General features: G+C 41.7%; 1 protein-coding gene across 1 annotated transcript in view; it reads left to right on the top strand.

Moving 5' to 3' along the window:
- Positions 1-4378, top strand: part of slc6a2 (solute carrier family 6 member 2) — a 35715-nt gene extending 31337 nt beyond the window's left edge. Inside the window, exons 13-15 of the mRNA XM_071894328.2 lie at positions 198-365; positions 1691-1762; positions 2201-4378. Coding sequence (XP_071750429.1) covers positions 198-365; positions 1691-1762; positions 2201-2224 — 264 coding nt within the window. The 3' untranslated portion in view covers positions 2225-4378. The remainder of the gene's footprint in view (positions 1-197; positions 366-1690; positions 1763-2200) is intronic.
- Positions 4379-18416: the final 14038 nt, after the last annotated feature.

The raw sequence follows: 18416 nt of genomic DNA, 5'->3' as shown, positions 1-18416 counted from the left end.
CACTCTATCTTCCTCTCTTTCATTTACATTGTAGTCAACTCTGTTATCCAGAGCGACTTACAATGAGTGTAGCAGCAGAATAAGCCTCACTTCCTAGATTGCAAGCATCACAAGCACAACCACAACACCCAAACAAATAGATTTAACACTCCATCTGTCTGATTCTCTTTTTCCTCTTCTTCCACTCTCTTTCCCAGTTTGTGGTCATAGCCAGTATCGTGACGTCTACAGGCCTGAGGTACGACGACTACGTCTTCCCTCAGTGGTCCAATGTCGTGGGCTGGGCCGTGGCCATGTCCTCCATGCTGTTTGTCCCCTTTTACGCCATATACAAGTTCCTCAGCATGCCAGGGACATTCAAAGAGGTCAGTATCTAAACATCTGATCGGTGAGACGGGGCAAAAAATTTATTGTAGGCTGCTTTATAAATTATGCAGCTTGATATTTCATTGGTCAGGACCCAATCATGATCAGAATCATGATAACCACCAAGTACAATGATTGTACAGGTATTTGTCGTAGTGACATTGATGCAGACACTTATTGAAAGCTTGAGTTTCACAGTTCACACTGACGTACATAGTACAAGCACAACAGGATCTCATGTATGGTGCAAATGGACAGTGCATGACAGTAGCCTATTCATGTCACTGTACACACTGACAAATTGTATGGTCGCAGCTGAAGAGGGATTTGTAGTGCATATGTTCTTGGTTTCAAACAAAAACTGAAAACAACCTAATCTTTTTTGTAAGTGAAGTTTTTCCTCTTCAACTTGCTGATGTTGGCACTGTGAGAACACTTACAGTTGAATTGATGACTTCAAAGCATTGAGAGTTTATGATCTTAATCATCAAAGCACCGGAGGGCTATTTTGATCCCTCAGCAGTCAGCCAGTGTCAGCTTCACTCTGCTGTACCTTGTTGTTTCCCCTCGTCACGCTGGCATTTCCCCTCGGTGCTTGCCAGTGTTTAGGCTGTCCCATGTCCTCTAAGACCGTCCTGCTCCTCCAGCAAATTTGAAATAGAAATATTTAGTGCAATTGGAAGTATCAACACTTTTACACTTTTACTCTAGTAAAAGTAAAAGGGAGTTCATCACAGCACCAAGAAGCACTCAAGTACTTAATGAATTTTGAACAAAAGCCAGTGAGATTTTGTACCTGTTCCACAACCAAAATGAATTACACATTTTGGTGTGATCCTTCAAAATAACTTGATAAAGTAAAATCATCCCAAGGTTTGGGGAAGGCTCCTTTGTAGCTCATGCTTATCAACAAAGCTGTAGCATCATTTATCAAAGATAAAGTTCAGAATTAATGTTTTACTATATATGTTAGATTTGATTGTACACCCGCTTATGTCTAAAAAATAAAACTTAAAAGTGCAGACTTTAAAAATGGAGTAGTTGTAACTAGTTACTTTCCACCTCTGATTTGATCATGAAGTACTAATTGGAGTTCACCAGACAGTTAGGATGGGCTAATCTCAGCCAGTCATCACTGCTTACAAAGTAAATGCCATAAAACCAGGCAAGCAGTCGCAGACCAGATAAAGTTTGTTTGTTCTTGGGTACATCTATTCAGATAGATTAAAGGGCTGGTGTGTTTATGTTTGCCTTGATGATGATACGCTCTTTGTGTCAGACGTGTTAAGAATGATGTGATGTGTTGTAACGACTTGTTTTGCAGAGGATAGCCTATTGCATCACTCCTGAACATGAACATCATCGGGTGGCTGAGGGCGACATACGGCAGTTCAAAGTAAGGGGGCATCTGTGTGCTTTTCTGAATGTGCTAACTTGAAGTGGCGCGACAAAACTCTCTCAATTACTATGATCTTGGACACATTGAATTATTTGTGAATTGACATGTGCATTGACTATTGATAGAGAATGAATCAAAATTAAATGTATGAAGATTTGGAGTTTATTTGCAAATATAAAAATGATGAAAACAAAGAAGAGAAAAAGATACATTCAGGTTCAGGTGAGATTAAAAAAAAATCAAGGGGCTTATAAAAACAACAGGATTAAAAGATAAAGATAAAAGAAACTAAATTACAATAATATTCACCAAGGAGAAAAACGAAAATAAACGAAAACAAAATTCAGAAATGAGTAAGGACGTAAGTAGCCTAAATGAAATAAACCAAACATTCCATAACAAAATATACCTAACATTTTCTTTTTTGTTTTTCAGCTCAAGCATTGGCTGGCAATCTGATGAGAAACACCCAGAATTCCCTCTTGTACCCTCACATCTGGTGTATTGGAGTCGCTGTGTAGAAGACAGGTTCTACTCTCCAAGCCGCCAGTGGGAGGCCAGACAAGGAGAGCACCGGGCCCCAACCTTTCCAACACACTCCCTCCTCTCCCTGTCCACTGACTGCCAATGGCTGTCATCAGCTCACTCAGTAGTTTCCATGCACTTTGATTTCAAAGTTATGCTTGTTACATTGTGAAACCATTTCTACAGCTTCATGCAACTCATACGACAGCGGCACCCCATGCAGAGCATTTACTGATTGTTTGCCCATGGACATCAACATTCTTTTATATGTTAATGTGCATTTGCACATATCTTTATTATGACTTTGCAAAGGCTCTGCTTTGGTTAATGTTTACTGAATGGGCTAGACATTAAATCAACACAAAATCATTTTCATTTCCATGTGTACTGCTATTTAGGGGAACCAAACCCAAACAAATTGTTCACTTTGCTTTGGGTTTTTGGACTTTTTTTTAGGCCTATGATGATATAGAATTAATGAATGACAGTTCTTGTCCCCCTGATAATGCTGTGTAGATGTACACATAATGTACGTCATTATTGGGAGAGAGTCTCTGTTTTTGCCGCTCTGTTGGCGGAGTGGCTTATCTGTGTCAGTGCCTTATCAAGCTAGACACTCCATGTTTCTTACAGTCCATACGGCAAGAAATAAAATAAACTCCGTTGACTCAGGAACCTACTAAAGCAAACACAGTTTGTGGATGGCATCCTCTCGGTTTTGAACACGTACTGTTCATCCACTCTGAATGACCGAGTCCTTTGATATTCAACTCAAAGAGTACAGTGCACCGAGGTCGAGCTCCTGAGCAAACAGGAAACAGAAAAAAGGCCTGATAATAAGCTTTCGTGTCACCTTGTGTTACAGAAAAGGGAATAATGCATGTGAAGATTTTAAGCATGTATTGTGGTCACTCCAAAGCTTTAAAACAAGTCCTGAGGAAGGTTTCATGAAAATAATTTCACCTCTTATCTTTTTTCTGAAAGGCCAAACAGTCTCGCAACCAGGCTGTTTCTCAAACAAAGATTAAGCCTATAATAGTTCCGGAGTAAATTTTTATTTATTTTTTTTTCTAGGGGAACCTCTGCTCATTATGAGTGATACAAGATAAGGCTGAATCTGTGTTTGAGAAGCCAGATTTTAGGTTGCAGTAAAAATGAAGTTACTGTTCAGCTTTTGGGTCAGTGCCTGCTCACCCAGTCAAGTGAAGGTGGAAAATTCAGCAAAACAAATGGCGTAACTGTTACTAACGGCTGTGTATTATTGTTGTGTGACTTTTACTTTCGAAATCGTTGTCTGGTCAATGCTTTTGAGGATATCTGTGGCTTCTCCTCCAAAGAGTGTGTGTGTGTGTGTGTGTGTGTGTGTGTGTGTATTGGGGTTTTGTACCATATGCTGTTAGTGTACAGTATATGGAAGGGTGACAATTGTCTGTCTGTCTCAAATGCTTCTTTCATTGTAGAGTATATTGACCATTATGTTTGAATGCATGACAACAACTCTTATATTTTCATTTGCAGCATATCTTGTCACGTTACTCTTATTCACCACCATAGAAGTGCCAAAATGTTTCTCTTAGCAATGTTTTGTTATCTTCTGGTTCTCTTGCTCTGTTTTTCTTTTTTATGTATTGGGACTAAATTAAAGTTGAATTTGAACCTTGAACCATAACAAAACACCCTTACTGACAGGAATAAAGCCACACAGAAAAAATCAAACATATGTGGAAAATATTAGAAGATATGAAAAATATATAAATATATTCTTTTGTTATATATCTAATCTTGTATTTATCAAATTGTTTATAACAAACCGTGAATGTAAAGTATTTTAAACGTAACTGTCTACTACTGTCATAACATGGTGTTTGATGTATAGCTAAGATGAACTATTTAGAGATGTATTCTTCAGCGTAACCCTCGGCTACTTTGCCACATGTGAATGTGGACAAATACGCCCTGGCTTTCCTGAACTATGTTTACAAAAATACTGTGTACAATACCAATGTCCTGTTGAAAGTGAGTGACAACTATCTATGAAGAAGTCAGAAGTATTCACACTATGCTAATAAAGAGTTTCTTCTACACACACACACTCGAAGGCCATGTGCTGTGTTTGATGTTAGTGTGGTTATCAATTTATACCGACTTGCAGTGATAATCTGCAAGATTCTTGTTTTTGTTGATTTTGTTGATAAGCAGTCATTGCTTTGGTGTTTTGCACTCAATGTACGCACTGGCCGACATAACAATAAAGACAGTAAATTCAACTGGTAAACTTACACCATAGCATCAAACTGGTTGCAAGAAAGAAACTTGAACTAGACCTTGAACTAGTCAACACTTCATCAATGATCATTCAGTCATGGCACAGGATATAGGTGCTATCCCTTACATATGTCTATGAAAGGTTAATTTATGGTTTGTCACAGAACTTGACTGACACCGTTTTGTTTTCCTGCTGACTGAGGGCTTCTCATTATTGTGGCTGACTGTGCCGTTCCACTGTCTGCCTTTGTGAGCCTGCAGTGCCAGTGTCATATGGGCCTTCAATACCCTCTTTGGCCCTTTGACCTCCCCACGGCTGGCTGAGCTGCTGTTGTTCATGATCCCCACTGTAAACATGCCATGCTTTCCCATTCACTAATTGTACACTTGAAGAATTCATTTCCTATACATACATTTTGTTTAAAGTAATAATCTGCAACATTTTCAAACAAATGAACGTTTTGCAATTATCTATTGATAGAAGACAATATAGCCTAAATATCTCTTTACCGGGGAAAATTATCTGGCACACAGCATTTTCTGTTTCCGGCAGCATCAACAGTAGTTAGCATGAGCAGTGATAGCCGCCATGGCTGAACAGAAAGAGAAAAGAGCGGCAAACACTCAAACTTCATCAAAAGAAAATCCAAGGAAAAAGAAACATTAGGAAGGCCAGTGTGCTAAAAAGAAAGCGACCATCTCTGAGCCAGAAGTACAGTAAACATCAGCATTGAGTTTAACAGATAAAAAGCACTTCAAGATCAGGAGGAATGGAGGAGAAGTGCAGATGAGGCTATTTTTCTTTTTTGACTGGAATTTGTCTTGGTAATATTGGTGCAGATACATACTGACAACTTACAGGGCTTCAAAGCACACACACAAAGTAAAGAACAAGGGCAGCACAATCCCTAGTCAGGGCAAATGGAAAGTGCAAGACAGGCTACATACTGTAATTCAACATCTTATAACATTTTAAATTCAAGCAATGTGGCATGTTTTTTTGTTGTAGAGGGCAGTGTAGTGAGTGACCAGCATTGGTCCAGTGTACAGTGCTGTGTAATACTGAATGGAATGAAATGCATGAGATGTATGAAAGGTAAAGAACTGTTTGAAAATGGTCTACAGGAGGACAGGGCTCGACGGTAACATTTTTTCATAGGAGCACATGTGGGCAGCTGCCACCAGTGGTTGCTTTTCTTTTGCCATGCACAAGTCACAGTACTGTATGTTTAATGGGGGTTCCCCTTCACAAAAGAAGAGTCTCCTGCCACCTTCAAATTGGCCTGGTAGTACTTGCAAAACAAGTTGTTGGTGAACTCTTACCAGTGGAACATCTTTTGCCACATGTTCTTCTAACTGGAGCAGCAGCACTAGTTGGCAGCAGCTAACAGAGGTATTTAGTGGCTTTTCATCATATCACTGACATTTACTTTAACTGCGATTTAAGGTCAGGCTCTTTGTTGAGAAGGATGGGAAGGAGTAGCAAAAGGTATGATAAACATCCTACACATATAAAGGCAGGATAACGTCTATTTGTAAGACAGCGTATGACTGTGCCACTTTTCTCAAGAGCCTCTAGATCCTATCTATCTCAGGAATCACAGAATTAAGTATTATTACTTAAACACATTTTTTGTTCAGCCAGCAGTTCTGGTATGTTTCTGTAGTCAGTGAAAGTGACAGCCTGGGCTTGGGCCTTCTATTAAAAATAAACACACACTTAGGCTATTTCTGTCTGATCTGCATGGGCAGCAGGGTCCAGCTTCACCACCATACACCTAACACCCTTTTGCTGTGCAAGTCAATGTTTGTTTTTTTGGGCCAAGTTAACAATCCCTGCAAGAGCTCCCAGATGGATGAGCATTCCTCACCTTGGCAGTGATGTGCAGACCGAACTATACTGAACAAAAATATAAATGCAACACTTTTGTTTTTGCTCTCATTTTTCATGAGTTGAAATAAAAGATCTAAGACTTTTTCTATGCACACAAAAGGCTTTTTTCTCTCAAATTTTGTTCACAAATTTGTTTAAATCCGTGTTAGTGAGCACTTCTCCTTTGCCAAGATAATCCATCCACCTGACAGGTGTGGCATATCAAGATGCTGATTAAACAGCATGATTATTGCACAGGTGTGCCTTGGGCTGGTCACAATAAAAGGCCACTCTAAAATGTGCAGTTTTTATCACACAACACAATGCCACAGATGTCAAGTTTTGAGGGAGCGTGCAATTGGCATGCTGACTGCAGGACTGTCCACCAGAGCTGTTGCCCGTGAATTGAATGTTCATTTCACTACCATAAGCCGTCTCCAATGTCGTTTCCGAGAATTTGGCAGTACATCCAACCGGCCTCACAACCGCAGACCACGTGTAACCACGCCAGCCCAGGACCTCCACATCCGGCTTCTTCACCTGCGAGATCATCTGAGACCAGCCACCCGGACAGCTGATGCAACAGTTGGTTTGCAAAACCAAAGAATTTCTGCAGAAACTGTCTCAGGGAAGCTCATCTGCGTGCTCGTCATCCTCACCAGGGTTTTGACCTGACTGCAGTTGAGTGGGCAAATGCTCACCTTCGATGGCGTCTGGCACTTTGGAGAAGTGTTCTCTTCACAGATGAATCCGGGTTTTCACTGTACCGGGCAGATGGCAGACAGCGTGTATGGCGTCGTGTGGGCGAGCGGTTTGCTGATGTCAACGTTGTGAACAGAGTGCCCCATGGTGGCGGTGGGGTTATGGTATGGGCAGGTATAAGCTACGGACAACGAACACAGGTGCATTTTATTGATGGCAATTTGTATGCACAGAGATACTGTGACGAGATCCTGAGGCCCATTGTCGTTCCATTCATCCACCGCCATCACCTCATGTTGCAGCATGATAATGCACGGCCCCATGTTGCAAGGATCTGTACACAGTTCCTGGAAGCTGAAAACATCCCAGTTCTTGCACGGCCTGCATACTCACCAGACATGTCACCCATTGAGCATGTTTGGAATGCTCTGATCAACTCTATGCGAAGGAGATGTGTCGCACTGCATGAGGCAAATGGTGGTCACACCAGATACTGACTGGTTTTCAAAAAATGCATATCTGTAGCCCTAGTCATGTGAGATCCATAGTTCAGTGCCTAATAAATGTCTTTTTTCAAGATAAAACTGCACATTTTAGAGTGGCCTTTTATTGTGACCAGCCCAAGGCACACCTGTGTAATAATCATGCTGTTTAATCAGCATCTTGATATGCCACACCTGTCAGGTGGATGGATTATCTTGGCAAAGGAGAAGTGCTCACTAACACGGACTTAAACAAATTTGTGAACAAAATTTCAGAGCAATAAGCCTTTTGTGTGCATAGAAAAAGTCTTAGATCTTTTATTTCAACTCATGAAAAATGGGAGCAAAAACAAAAGTGTTGCGTTTATATTTTTGTTCAGTGTGGATGGCACTCAGTAGAGCGCATACCTCCGCCAACGCTATGCAATTGTCAATATATGCCAGTTCCACATGTCGGATTTTCACCAAAAGTTAATCATTTCTTCCATGCCACATCACCAACTTGTTTCACATCAGGAGATGAACACATTTTCATGACTGGACCTGAAATCGGACATGAGATATACCTCTTCAACTTCTATCCACTTTTAAGCATTTTAGCTGATTATCACAACACCATATGGCCAATCAGCTCTATATTGTTCAGTGGCCATTAGGGCCTCCCTTCTACCACTGGACCAAGTTTTGGAAAAATTGACAGGGCGGGTATGTCTAAACAGGAAATGCCCCCATTTGATTGAGCCAATAATGGAGGGTTTGAGATGGCTGTTTGTGAGAAGCCACGCCCACCGCCACACACCCCTTTGGCCCATCGGTGTAAAAAGTTAATCAGTTGTTGCTTGCCCCTTGACCAAACTTTCCACAAAGTTTCATGGTGTTGAGTGAATCAGTTCAGAAGTTACATGCCTTTTTATGAGAAGCCACGCCCACTGCCACGCCCCCCTTGGGCCAATCAGTGAAATCTGTTCATAATAATTTGGAGTTATCTTGCTAACAGACAGAGAGACGGAACGGGGCGAAAACATAACCCCCATCCAACTTTGGCAGAAGTAATTAATTTGACGGGAATTTTATGTCAAAGAGATATCGTTAGCACATACTGTCACGTATGTGGAAAACTCAGGGACTGGACCCAAATGCAATGACCGGCAGAGAGAGAACTAGGTTGAAGCAAGAGCTTTAATAGCTGAACTTAAGCAGAAGTACAAAAATAAAGCAGGCAATCCAAAAAAGGCAAAAACTAAAACAGGCCGACAGGCAAAACTAAACAAAGACTCCAAACCTGGCAGAAGGTCTAAGCAGACTAACAACACTGGTGACAAGGCAGGTAACAGAGTGACTAAGCTGGGAACACGGGGAACACAACAAACAAACTGGCAAAGACAACTGAGAAACACAGGCCATGTAAACACACTTACAAAAGCGGAACAGCTGGCTGGATAGGGAAGAGTCCGGGAGCTGATTGGCAGATGACAGGCAGGAGAAGGCAGAACAAGGACACAAGGCTAACGGGCTGATGAAATACAGGTGTGTGGGAGCAGGAGGGGGGAACAGGTGATGAGGGGAAGTCCAAGGACATCTGATGGCTGGCAGGAGGAAGGCAGGACTGGGGAGTGAAAGGAGTGGTGACCAGGACACGGGCAGACAGGAGCAGATCATGGCAGACAGGGACAGATCGTGACACATACAGTACGTTGAGAGGGAAACTCGTAAAAAGGTTAAAGACTTGATGATGCTGGTAATCCTTCATTCCCATACCATCTTGTGTTCTGTTTACGGTATGCCAAATATATGCAGCAAATGCTGTTGATTACTTTCACTATCAGCATCAAGTGAGCTCTATATGCCTCCCTGATGGGTCCTTGAATGTGCCTGTCTCTTCAGTTCAATGGATCTTTTGGCCAGGATTAATAAGACATTAAACGCAGCAGGAGAGCTCCTGAGCTGAACAGTGTATTCTAATCAAGTGTCATGGATATTAAGTGTCCAGGACAGTTTATTGGAATGGAAGATTTGCCAATAGAAAATAACTTAATTTCGCTGGGTAGGATGATACAGTAGCAGAATTTACCTTCACAGCCATATAAGTGGATAATTGAACACGTCTATAGATACAAGCAGGATATGATCCCTATCTCTCTCTTTCTCTCTCTCTCTCACTGATCTGTTGTGATAAAGAAATGGTTGATTTGTCTATCTTTTCTGTCTGCAGCTTATCTGTCTGCTTCTCTATGCCTCCAGTTCTACCTTAATGCAGCAAAAAGGTCAAAACCACAAACTTTCATCAAATTTGTTTAGCCAATAAAAGTCAAGCTGACCCACCATAGACTGCTTCTTAATTGGCAGCTCTGTGCAGCACTAATGTGATTGGGGGAAAGGAAGGCTTTTTTTTTATTTATTTTTTTTGCCTCTTCAGACTGAGGACTTGTTCTATACTCATAATCCAATTGCCAGGCAGTAATCCATGTGACTGAGTAGTAAAATCCTTTTGTAGATGGCAGGAACCCCTTCATGAGGAGAACCCTGACATGGGAGAACAGAGAAGGTGTTGTTATACAAAGATTGGTTAAAGGATCCTCGGTGGCGAATTTTACAGAGGATTATTGGCAAAAACTAAAACATTGTTTTTAACTGGGGTCAGGGGCATGCACAGGATTGAAAAATCAGCCTGTCAAGCGGGTGTGAAGAGAGTGTGGGCCTGGGATAATCTATACATGCACAAATTAAGGATTAATCAGTACCATGGACAACGCAATCAATTAAAGACAGCATAATGCACAACTGTGCCACTTGATAAAGACCACAGTGTCCACCCCAAATATAACCATGGCACTGCACTATGACACTACCACCAAGTGAGACAACCATAGACCTTATAAAGACAACAGAGACTGACACTTCAATATGCTGAGAGAAAAGCAACCTCAGTTACTCTATACATACAGTAGATACCAGAGTTCTATTAAGAATCACGAGGGAGAGAGTGTGTGTGTGTGTGCGTGTGTGTAAGGGAGAGAGAGGCCCCAAGGCACCACAATACAACAACTAAGGTATACACTGCATATCAATATCAGCATGTAGCCTCAACCAAAATCAACAGTATGCCAGATGCAACAATATTTCAAAACTACAACCAGCAGCAATGATACAAGCAGAACTAGAAGGGCACTCGGAGAGCGCAGACCTCCAGCAAGGTTCATGCTATTATTGCTTGTTCGTGAGTCGGATCCGGATCCGCTCCAAAATGTAATGGGTTCTTCCTTGGCCCATGCTACACCCTTCCACGAAGTTTCATGAAAATCGGGCCAGTAGTTTTTCCGTAATCCTGCTAACAGACAAACAAACAAACAAACAAACAAACAAACAAACAAACAAACAGCACCGAAAACATAACCTCCTTGGCGGAGGTAATTATTCACAGTTCAGGGAAGATGCCACAGTCTCTTCACTCTCCAGCATGGAGCCCATCCAAGTGCCTCACAAACAGTTCATACTCCATTTCTGATACTTTGCACTTAAATTCCATATTGAGTTTGATAAGTGCTTCCTTCCCTGCAGTGAGCTTTTCAGTGTTGAGTCATTTCCCCATGAAGAAAGATGAGACTTTTAAAACCGCCGTGCTTTTCTGATTGAATCTCCTCTCAGTCCCTGTGATAGCAGCATCCAAGGAGGGGAAATAAATGTCCACTGTGTACCTTTCCTCCAGTGTACCGAAACCATGGGGCGCAGCAGTTGCTCCATAAATGCATCCATTGTTTTTGGAGGTCGCCTCTTGTGCAGGGTTGGCATGTCAAGATCACGGTGGCTTGGTTCTCTATTTTGCAGAAATAGTTGTGGAACTTGGCTGTTGTTCTCATGCTTTGTAGCACCTTTGAACTGTGAACCCTGTTGATAGCACAGGCAAACTCCATGCTCTCTTGAAGTAGATATATACTGGCCGCATGCAGAGCTCAGGACATCAACAAACACGATACAGGAGATCAGGCTGTGCAAACATGTGCCTCTGAAGACACATTTGACTTTGTGGCGCTTTGTTGGATGGTGTCTGATGTGTCCCTAAATGGGTCAAACTGTTCATCATGTAACGTAAGTATGAGAATACTATCTGACGTCATGCAGGGCCTGTAGCCTCCTCTGACAGTCAGTGCTTTCATTTCCACTCAGAGTGTCACTGAATTCTGCATGTCTATGGATTTGTGTGAAAATGGTAGAGCGACAATTCTCTGTTATGTCACAGTTCTCATTCCCCTGATGGTTACTTGCTCTCTTCCGGACACGTCGAGTGTCTCGTCAAGAATAACAGTGTAATATTTGGCCGTTGCCAACTTGCCTCATATTCTCAACTGTAGTTGCCAAAACTGAGATGATGTCATTCTGGGAGACAGATTGGTTGCACTGCTGGGCATCTCAACGTTTTTCATGAATGGATCCCAGCAATTCAAACAATCAACAACCTCCAGAAAGACGCACTTCTTCTCATATGTTTGTTATTCATCGTGGCCTGTAAGGGGTAAAGATTTTCCCTGTTTCCCTGTTCATTTTAAGTTTTCACAGCGGGTAAATTATACCAAGTTGCTTGGAATGGTTGTTAATCTCCATCGTAAATTTTATGTTAGGCTGGTGAGGACCTTTATTGATTATGCATGATAGGCCACCTCTATCCTCTGAATATAGAGACAGTGCGTAAATTAGGCCATGGCCATCATGGGGGAAACCACTGCACTGCTCTCCATTCACCTTGTGTGACTGAATGTACATCATTGTCATTATTCCCCAAATTAAACATCCAAACATTCACAGCCAAAAAACTTAAAGGCTGTGAATTACAGTTTTTTGTGTTCCCAAGCAAAACATGGGAGCCGTTAAGAAGAAAAATGTGGATCCAGGCCGTAAGGAGAGAGGCGCTGACAGCGGTACATGGTAGAAGACAGGGGAAACTTTGGGTCCCTGAGACTAAGTAGCCTACACTTATAATGTGGCCAGCATTTTGTCACTGGTAAAAGTTACCAGCAATTATCTAGTTATATTCTTGTAAGATAACCTGTATGTTAAAATGTGTTTAACAGCTACCATGCTGTCCTAACATTAGGTTGCTACTAAGCTAACATTACTGAGCCAATTCCTCTCTGTAAAACAGATGAGTTGTGTGTTCATGTGTGGGTCTCAGGATATTTTGCTCTGTTGACTGCCATTCCAGGGTGCAAAAGTAATGAGAAATCTCACTGACTTGTTAGCTAACATAAGATAGTTAACTTACCAACAATCCACTTTAATAACCAATGTCACATAAGCGTCGCTCAAACCTATAGTCTGAAAAGCATAGCTGTATTTCAAATTTTTAAATATGAGGTGAAATTATTATTATTATCAACTTATTATCTTATCTGGTGATTCAATTAAGTAGTGGTAAATGTCTAAGTATTTCACTTGAGGCCACTGTGTGGGATCATTTATCCTTGTCAGGCTGTCCGTTTCTGAAAAGATTTCCTCCTGACCGCCACTTTTGCTGGTTTGTTGGTGATATTGTTGTCCCCCACAGTGGCCGTGGCTTTCAAAGTATGACACACTCTGCAGTGTGTCTATGGCAAGCCATGTGCGGGCTCAACTGATTGCTCTATTGCCCCAGTATCCGCTCCATCATTCACAGCAACGTTCATACCACATTCCGCTAGGTTAGCATTGTTGCTGCTAGCACTGCTAGCATCAATGAGGTTACCATTTTCATTGTTGGGGATGTCGGTGAGAGCTGGTAAAAATTTATTTATTGGTCTTTTTGGTAAAAAATTGCCGTATATCCATTTTTTAATAACATTCTGATGACTGGCGAGAAACAGCTGCACTGATTGTAGCTAACAGGCTAACAAGAGGCAAGAGTGCAAACACACACTCATGGGCGAATTCACAAAGAATGGATTGCGGCCGCTAATAGCACCATGAATTGCGTATCATTTGCAACCGCTATTTGCTCCGTCTCAAGGACCGATTCACAAAAGATATTACGATAATGATATGCCAGCGCAAACACGACCATAACCTGTTGCAACTGAGTGCAATTTGCCCCTGTTTTGCATCTGATTGCAATTATCAGTGTGGCAAAGTATAAATGTAGCCTTTGCGCCAAGAACACAGTAGGCAGGACAATGGCAGAGAGAAAGAGAAAAATGAAATTTTTAGACCGCGAGCTGCAAGTCCTGACGGACGAGGTGCAGAGGCATTCCTCAAAACTTCAGGCAAGAAATTTAACCAGGACTGCGAGAAACCATATTTGGGATTTAATATCCCAGTCTGTCAGTGCTGTTGGTGTTTCCAAGTGCACACCTTCAGACTGCAAAAGAAGATGGCATGATTTGAAGCGGAGAACAAAGGAGAGGGGAGCTTTATTCATTTATTTTTCATGACACAATTGCATCCTGTCACTGCATCCTTTGTTTGTCATTGCATCTCACTGCATCCCAAAATAAACTAGAAGGGCACTCGGAGAGCGCAGACCTCTGCCAAGGCCAATCCAGTCTTCTATGATATGCAAATGTGCAAGCGCAACCAATATACGGATCCGCTCCAAAATTTAATGGGTTCTTCCTTGGCCCATGCTACACCCTTCCACGAAGTTTCATGAAAATCGGGCCAGTAGTTTTTCCGTAACCCTGCTGACAGACAGACAAACAAACCGAAAATATAACCTCCTTGGCGGAGGTAATAAATGAGTTTGAGCGGGGCTGTCCATGGTCCTGAATCTTTAGGCCAAAATAAGGCCCACTGTGCTGACTAGTGAGATAAGTGAAAATATTTTCAGAGTGAGAAATTGAGTTGTATTGATTGTTTGGTTGTACTGATTTATTTGCTTTTGTTTGTGAAGCAATCTGTGTTAAAGTTCTATAGTAATAATAATAACTAGAAAAGGCTAAATTTTCTAAAGAAAATTTAAAGTGTGCTTGCCGCCCTTGCAATGCCCCTGCCCTTAGACTTGGCGTTCACTAGTTTTGCTAAGGGTGCAGCATTGCAATTGTTAGCATTTCGCTCCGTAAATATGTAAACCAGTTGTATTTTGTCCAAACTGTGTCTGGTCACAAAAAGTTTTAATAATAATGTCCTAAAAAATTTTTTTTATTTCCTTTATGTAAACAGGAAAGTCCCATTGAGATCGAGATCTTGTTTGCAAGACAGACCTGTGTACACAACTACAAGAAAACAAAACAACAAACAAAATCCAAGACAAGTTATTTCCAGACCATCCACATGCAGACAAAATAAGAAAGTCTACTAAGAAAAACAATAAAATGCATCACCCAGTAGCACCTTAATCAAGCACTGATAAAAAGTGTTGCTTATACAATCTGCATCCTACTACTCATGGTAAGGCATTGCTTATTTCTAAAAAAAAACAAAAAACAACCCAGTTTAAATTTTACTTTCTTAGTCAGTTCATTGACATTGGTTTAAAAGACAATTTTTCATCTAACCAGATACCTAGGTAATTGTAACACTGGCCCCTTTTGAATTTGACAGACTAGACGCAGTAAACAGAGCCAGTTGCGTTCAAAGGCACTGGGATACTTTTCTCATCACTCCACAACAACATGTTTGGTATCGAACGAAACTACAGATTCCCAGCTTTCCAAGGACCCTAAACGCACCACAATCCTAGAGCTAAACTTCGCCGACTTTGGAGCTATGTTACGCCCGCTTTCCAGCGAGCTAGCATAACATGGCTGGTACCTACGTATTCATCTGGATGTCTAGTTTCCGACAATAAAAAGAGCTCGTGAGCTCCGTTAAGCGTCGGCCGACGAGCCGAAACCACCATACTCTGTGTGTGTACCTTAGCTTCAGTTAGCTTCAGCTACTGTGTGTAAGAAGCCAGCTAACGTACCTCCCGATCTCCGCGGCACGGTCCGTCTGTCCCAAATGCATCAAGCCAGCCATTAAAAACTCTGCACTAGACTTTTAATATACAGAATAAAAGTCCAAATACATCCATACTGATCTGATTCTACCTTAGCTTCAGCTACTGTGTGGGAGCCTCCCGATCTCCGCGGAGAAACAAGGAGAAAACCAAACTTAAATTTCTGGCTCTGTGATCCTGTGATTGAGTCCACACGGTTCTCAGGTTCTCATCCTTTTACAATGGGTGTGTATTGCGTCTAAAAATGCCATTCAATCATTAATATCTCAAAGAGCTTATGAGGGATCTCTTAGAAAAGTAATAGCACACGATTCCTCAATGAGCTCGTGAGAAGCTCCGTTAAGCGTCGGCCGACGCGCAGAAACCACCATACTCTGTGTGTGTACCTTAGCTTCAGTTAGCTTCAGCTACTGTGTGCTAACGTACCTCCCGATCTCCGCGGCGCGGTCCGTCTGTCCCAAATGCATCAAGCCAACCGGTAAGCGATCCCTCTGTCCCAAATGCATCAAGCCAGCCGGTAAAAAAAACTCTGCAGTAGACTTTTAATATACAGAATAAAAGTCCAAATACATCCATACTGATCTGATTCTACCTTAGCTTCAGCTACTCTGTGGGAGCCTCCCGATCTCAGCGGAGAAACAAGATGGCGGACAAAACGAAACTTAAATTTCTGGCTCTGTGATCCTGTGATTGAGTCCACATGGTTCTCATTATTTTACAATGGGTGTGTATTGCGTCTAAAATGGCAAAATTGGCATTTAATCATTAATATCTCAAAGAGCTTATGAGGGATCTCTTAGAAAAGTAATAGCACACGATTCCTCAATGAGCCGCACGTTTTGATGTCTCACATGTGTATGTACTGTAAAAACTGTAGGAGTAGTGTGCCAAACTTTTTGGCGGAAAAATAATAATAAGAAGTATGTGAGATAAGAGTGTGCTCTGCCTACGGCAAGCACACTAATAATGTCAAAATATTATTTACAGACTGTATTTACAGACAATTTTATTTTTTAGGTCACACAAAGGTGGAATTGTTGCAGAGACATTTGCAAGGTCAATTCAATTCTCAGTTAAATCAACAAGTGATATTCTCCTTCGAAATATCCGCTCACGAGCACGCCTGGCATTACGATGCCTTCGCCTGGCATTACGATGCCTTCGCCTGGCTACCATCACTGCTGCCATGATCACTGGAAAGTCTGGGTGTGACACCCCTTATAAATGTGCTTCAATTACCACCAACTCTCTGAAGACGCTAATAATTTCACTCTAAGTGCGTGTGGCAATTAGCGCCGATCTTTGTGAATTGGACTGTTTTTGCAATGAGGCTCATTTGCATAGAAAGGGGCCAATTTTGCGCCAAATGTATGCAGATTACCTAATTTAAATACGTGCAAATAGCACAGGCGCAGGTGCGTGGCAGCGTAGTTAGCAGTGCATTTCACCCTTTGCGAGTGCTTTGTGCACGGTTTCTTTTTGTCTTATTTGCACAGGTTTAGCGTCAGCAAAAGCCGCGCAATCCTTTTGTGAATTCGCCCCTCAGTGCGCTGAAGTCAGTTTCTGTTGTTGGCATGGCAACGGCCAGTAGTGCTTTGAGTGCACATTTAGAAACCTTTCTTTATTTTGTTTTTTTGTATGCATATTTTATGAGCAAAATTTGATGTAATTCTGTCATTTTTATGTTTTTATGTAATATTACTTAGGCTAATAAGTAATTAAGTAAAATAGTGACATGATGATTCGGGGACGGGGTCCCGAGCAACCTAATAGTTGCAGTAATACAACATGAAATTTGCATCTACACACACAATTTTCCATTTGGTCTAGGCCTGTCAGGCCACAGAACCAGCTGTGTGTGATTGCTTAATCTAAGGATGGAGTAATTGTCTTATAGTTAAACAAAGCCTGATTTGCCAGTGTCAACATCCTTGCTTTCAGTTTCGTGGAACTCAAAAGAACACTTCCCTACTTTCCTCGTATTCTATGTCCACAATATCAACTATCCGTGCAAAATGTCAGTTTTGTTGATGTTTTTCTGTTTGTCTTTTGTGACATGATATTTTCCACACACAACTGTCATCCAACCCTACTGTGTTTGATTGCCACTTGTCTTGTGAAACATCTGGAGGGCCAACACCTATTTATACTGAACAAAAATATAAACACAACACTTTTGGTTTTGCTCCCATTTTTCATGAGTTGAAATAAAAGATCTAAGACTTTTTCTATGCACACAAAAGGCTTATTTCTCTCAAATTTTGTTCACAAATTTGTTTAAGTCCGTGTTAGTGAGCACTTCTCCTTTGCCAAGATAATCCATCCACCTGACAGGTGTGGCATATCAAGATGCTGATTAAACAACATGATTATTGCACAGGTGTGCCTTGGGCTGGTCACAATAAAAGGCCACTCTAAAATGTGCGATCTACAGGTTTACAAACTATCTAAACACATCCTACCAGAGATTTCTACATCTGAACCCACTAAGTTAGGCCTGCTCACAATACTACCAGCTACAGAAACACACAGCTCAGAGGTTCAGCAGGGCGGCCTCCATTGTTGGAAATGGGAGCGAGCAAGGGGGAGGAAGGTTGGCATCAGCTGGTTTAAATCATCCGCGTTAGCCAATCAGCCAGCAGCAATCCCGTCCCCTAAGCCAATCCAGGAGAACACCAACACCTGAATCTCATCACACACACACACACACTCTGAATGCACACACTGGAATGCACACATTGAGGAGGAGAGAAGACAGCTGTTAACCCACACAAACAACACAAATGACCAGAGTCATAACAGTGATAAACCATCCAAACTTCACATACTTGTTTGCAAGGGTCCTAAAGTGTCAGACCACATTTGTTGAATCATGAAGAATATCACCACCATCAGGACAAA

This window comes from Centroberyx gerrardi, chromosome 1, assembly GCF_048128805.1.
Source record: "Centroberyx gerrardi isolate f3 chromosome 1, fCenGer3.hap1.cur.20231027, whole genome shotgun sequence".
In the NCBI taxonomy this organism is placed as follows: Eukaryota; Metazoa; Chordata; class Actinopteri; order Beryciformes; family Berycidae; genus Centroberyx; species Centroberyx gerrardi.
The sequence above is the reverse complement of the archived record's forward strand: the minus strand, read 5'-3'. Positions and strand labels throughout refer to the sequence as shown.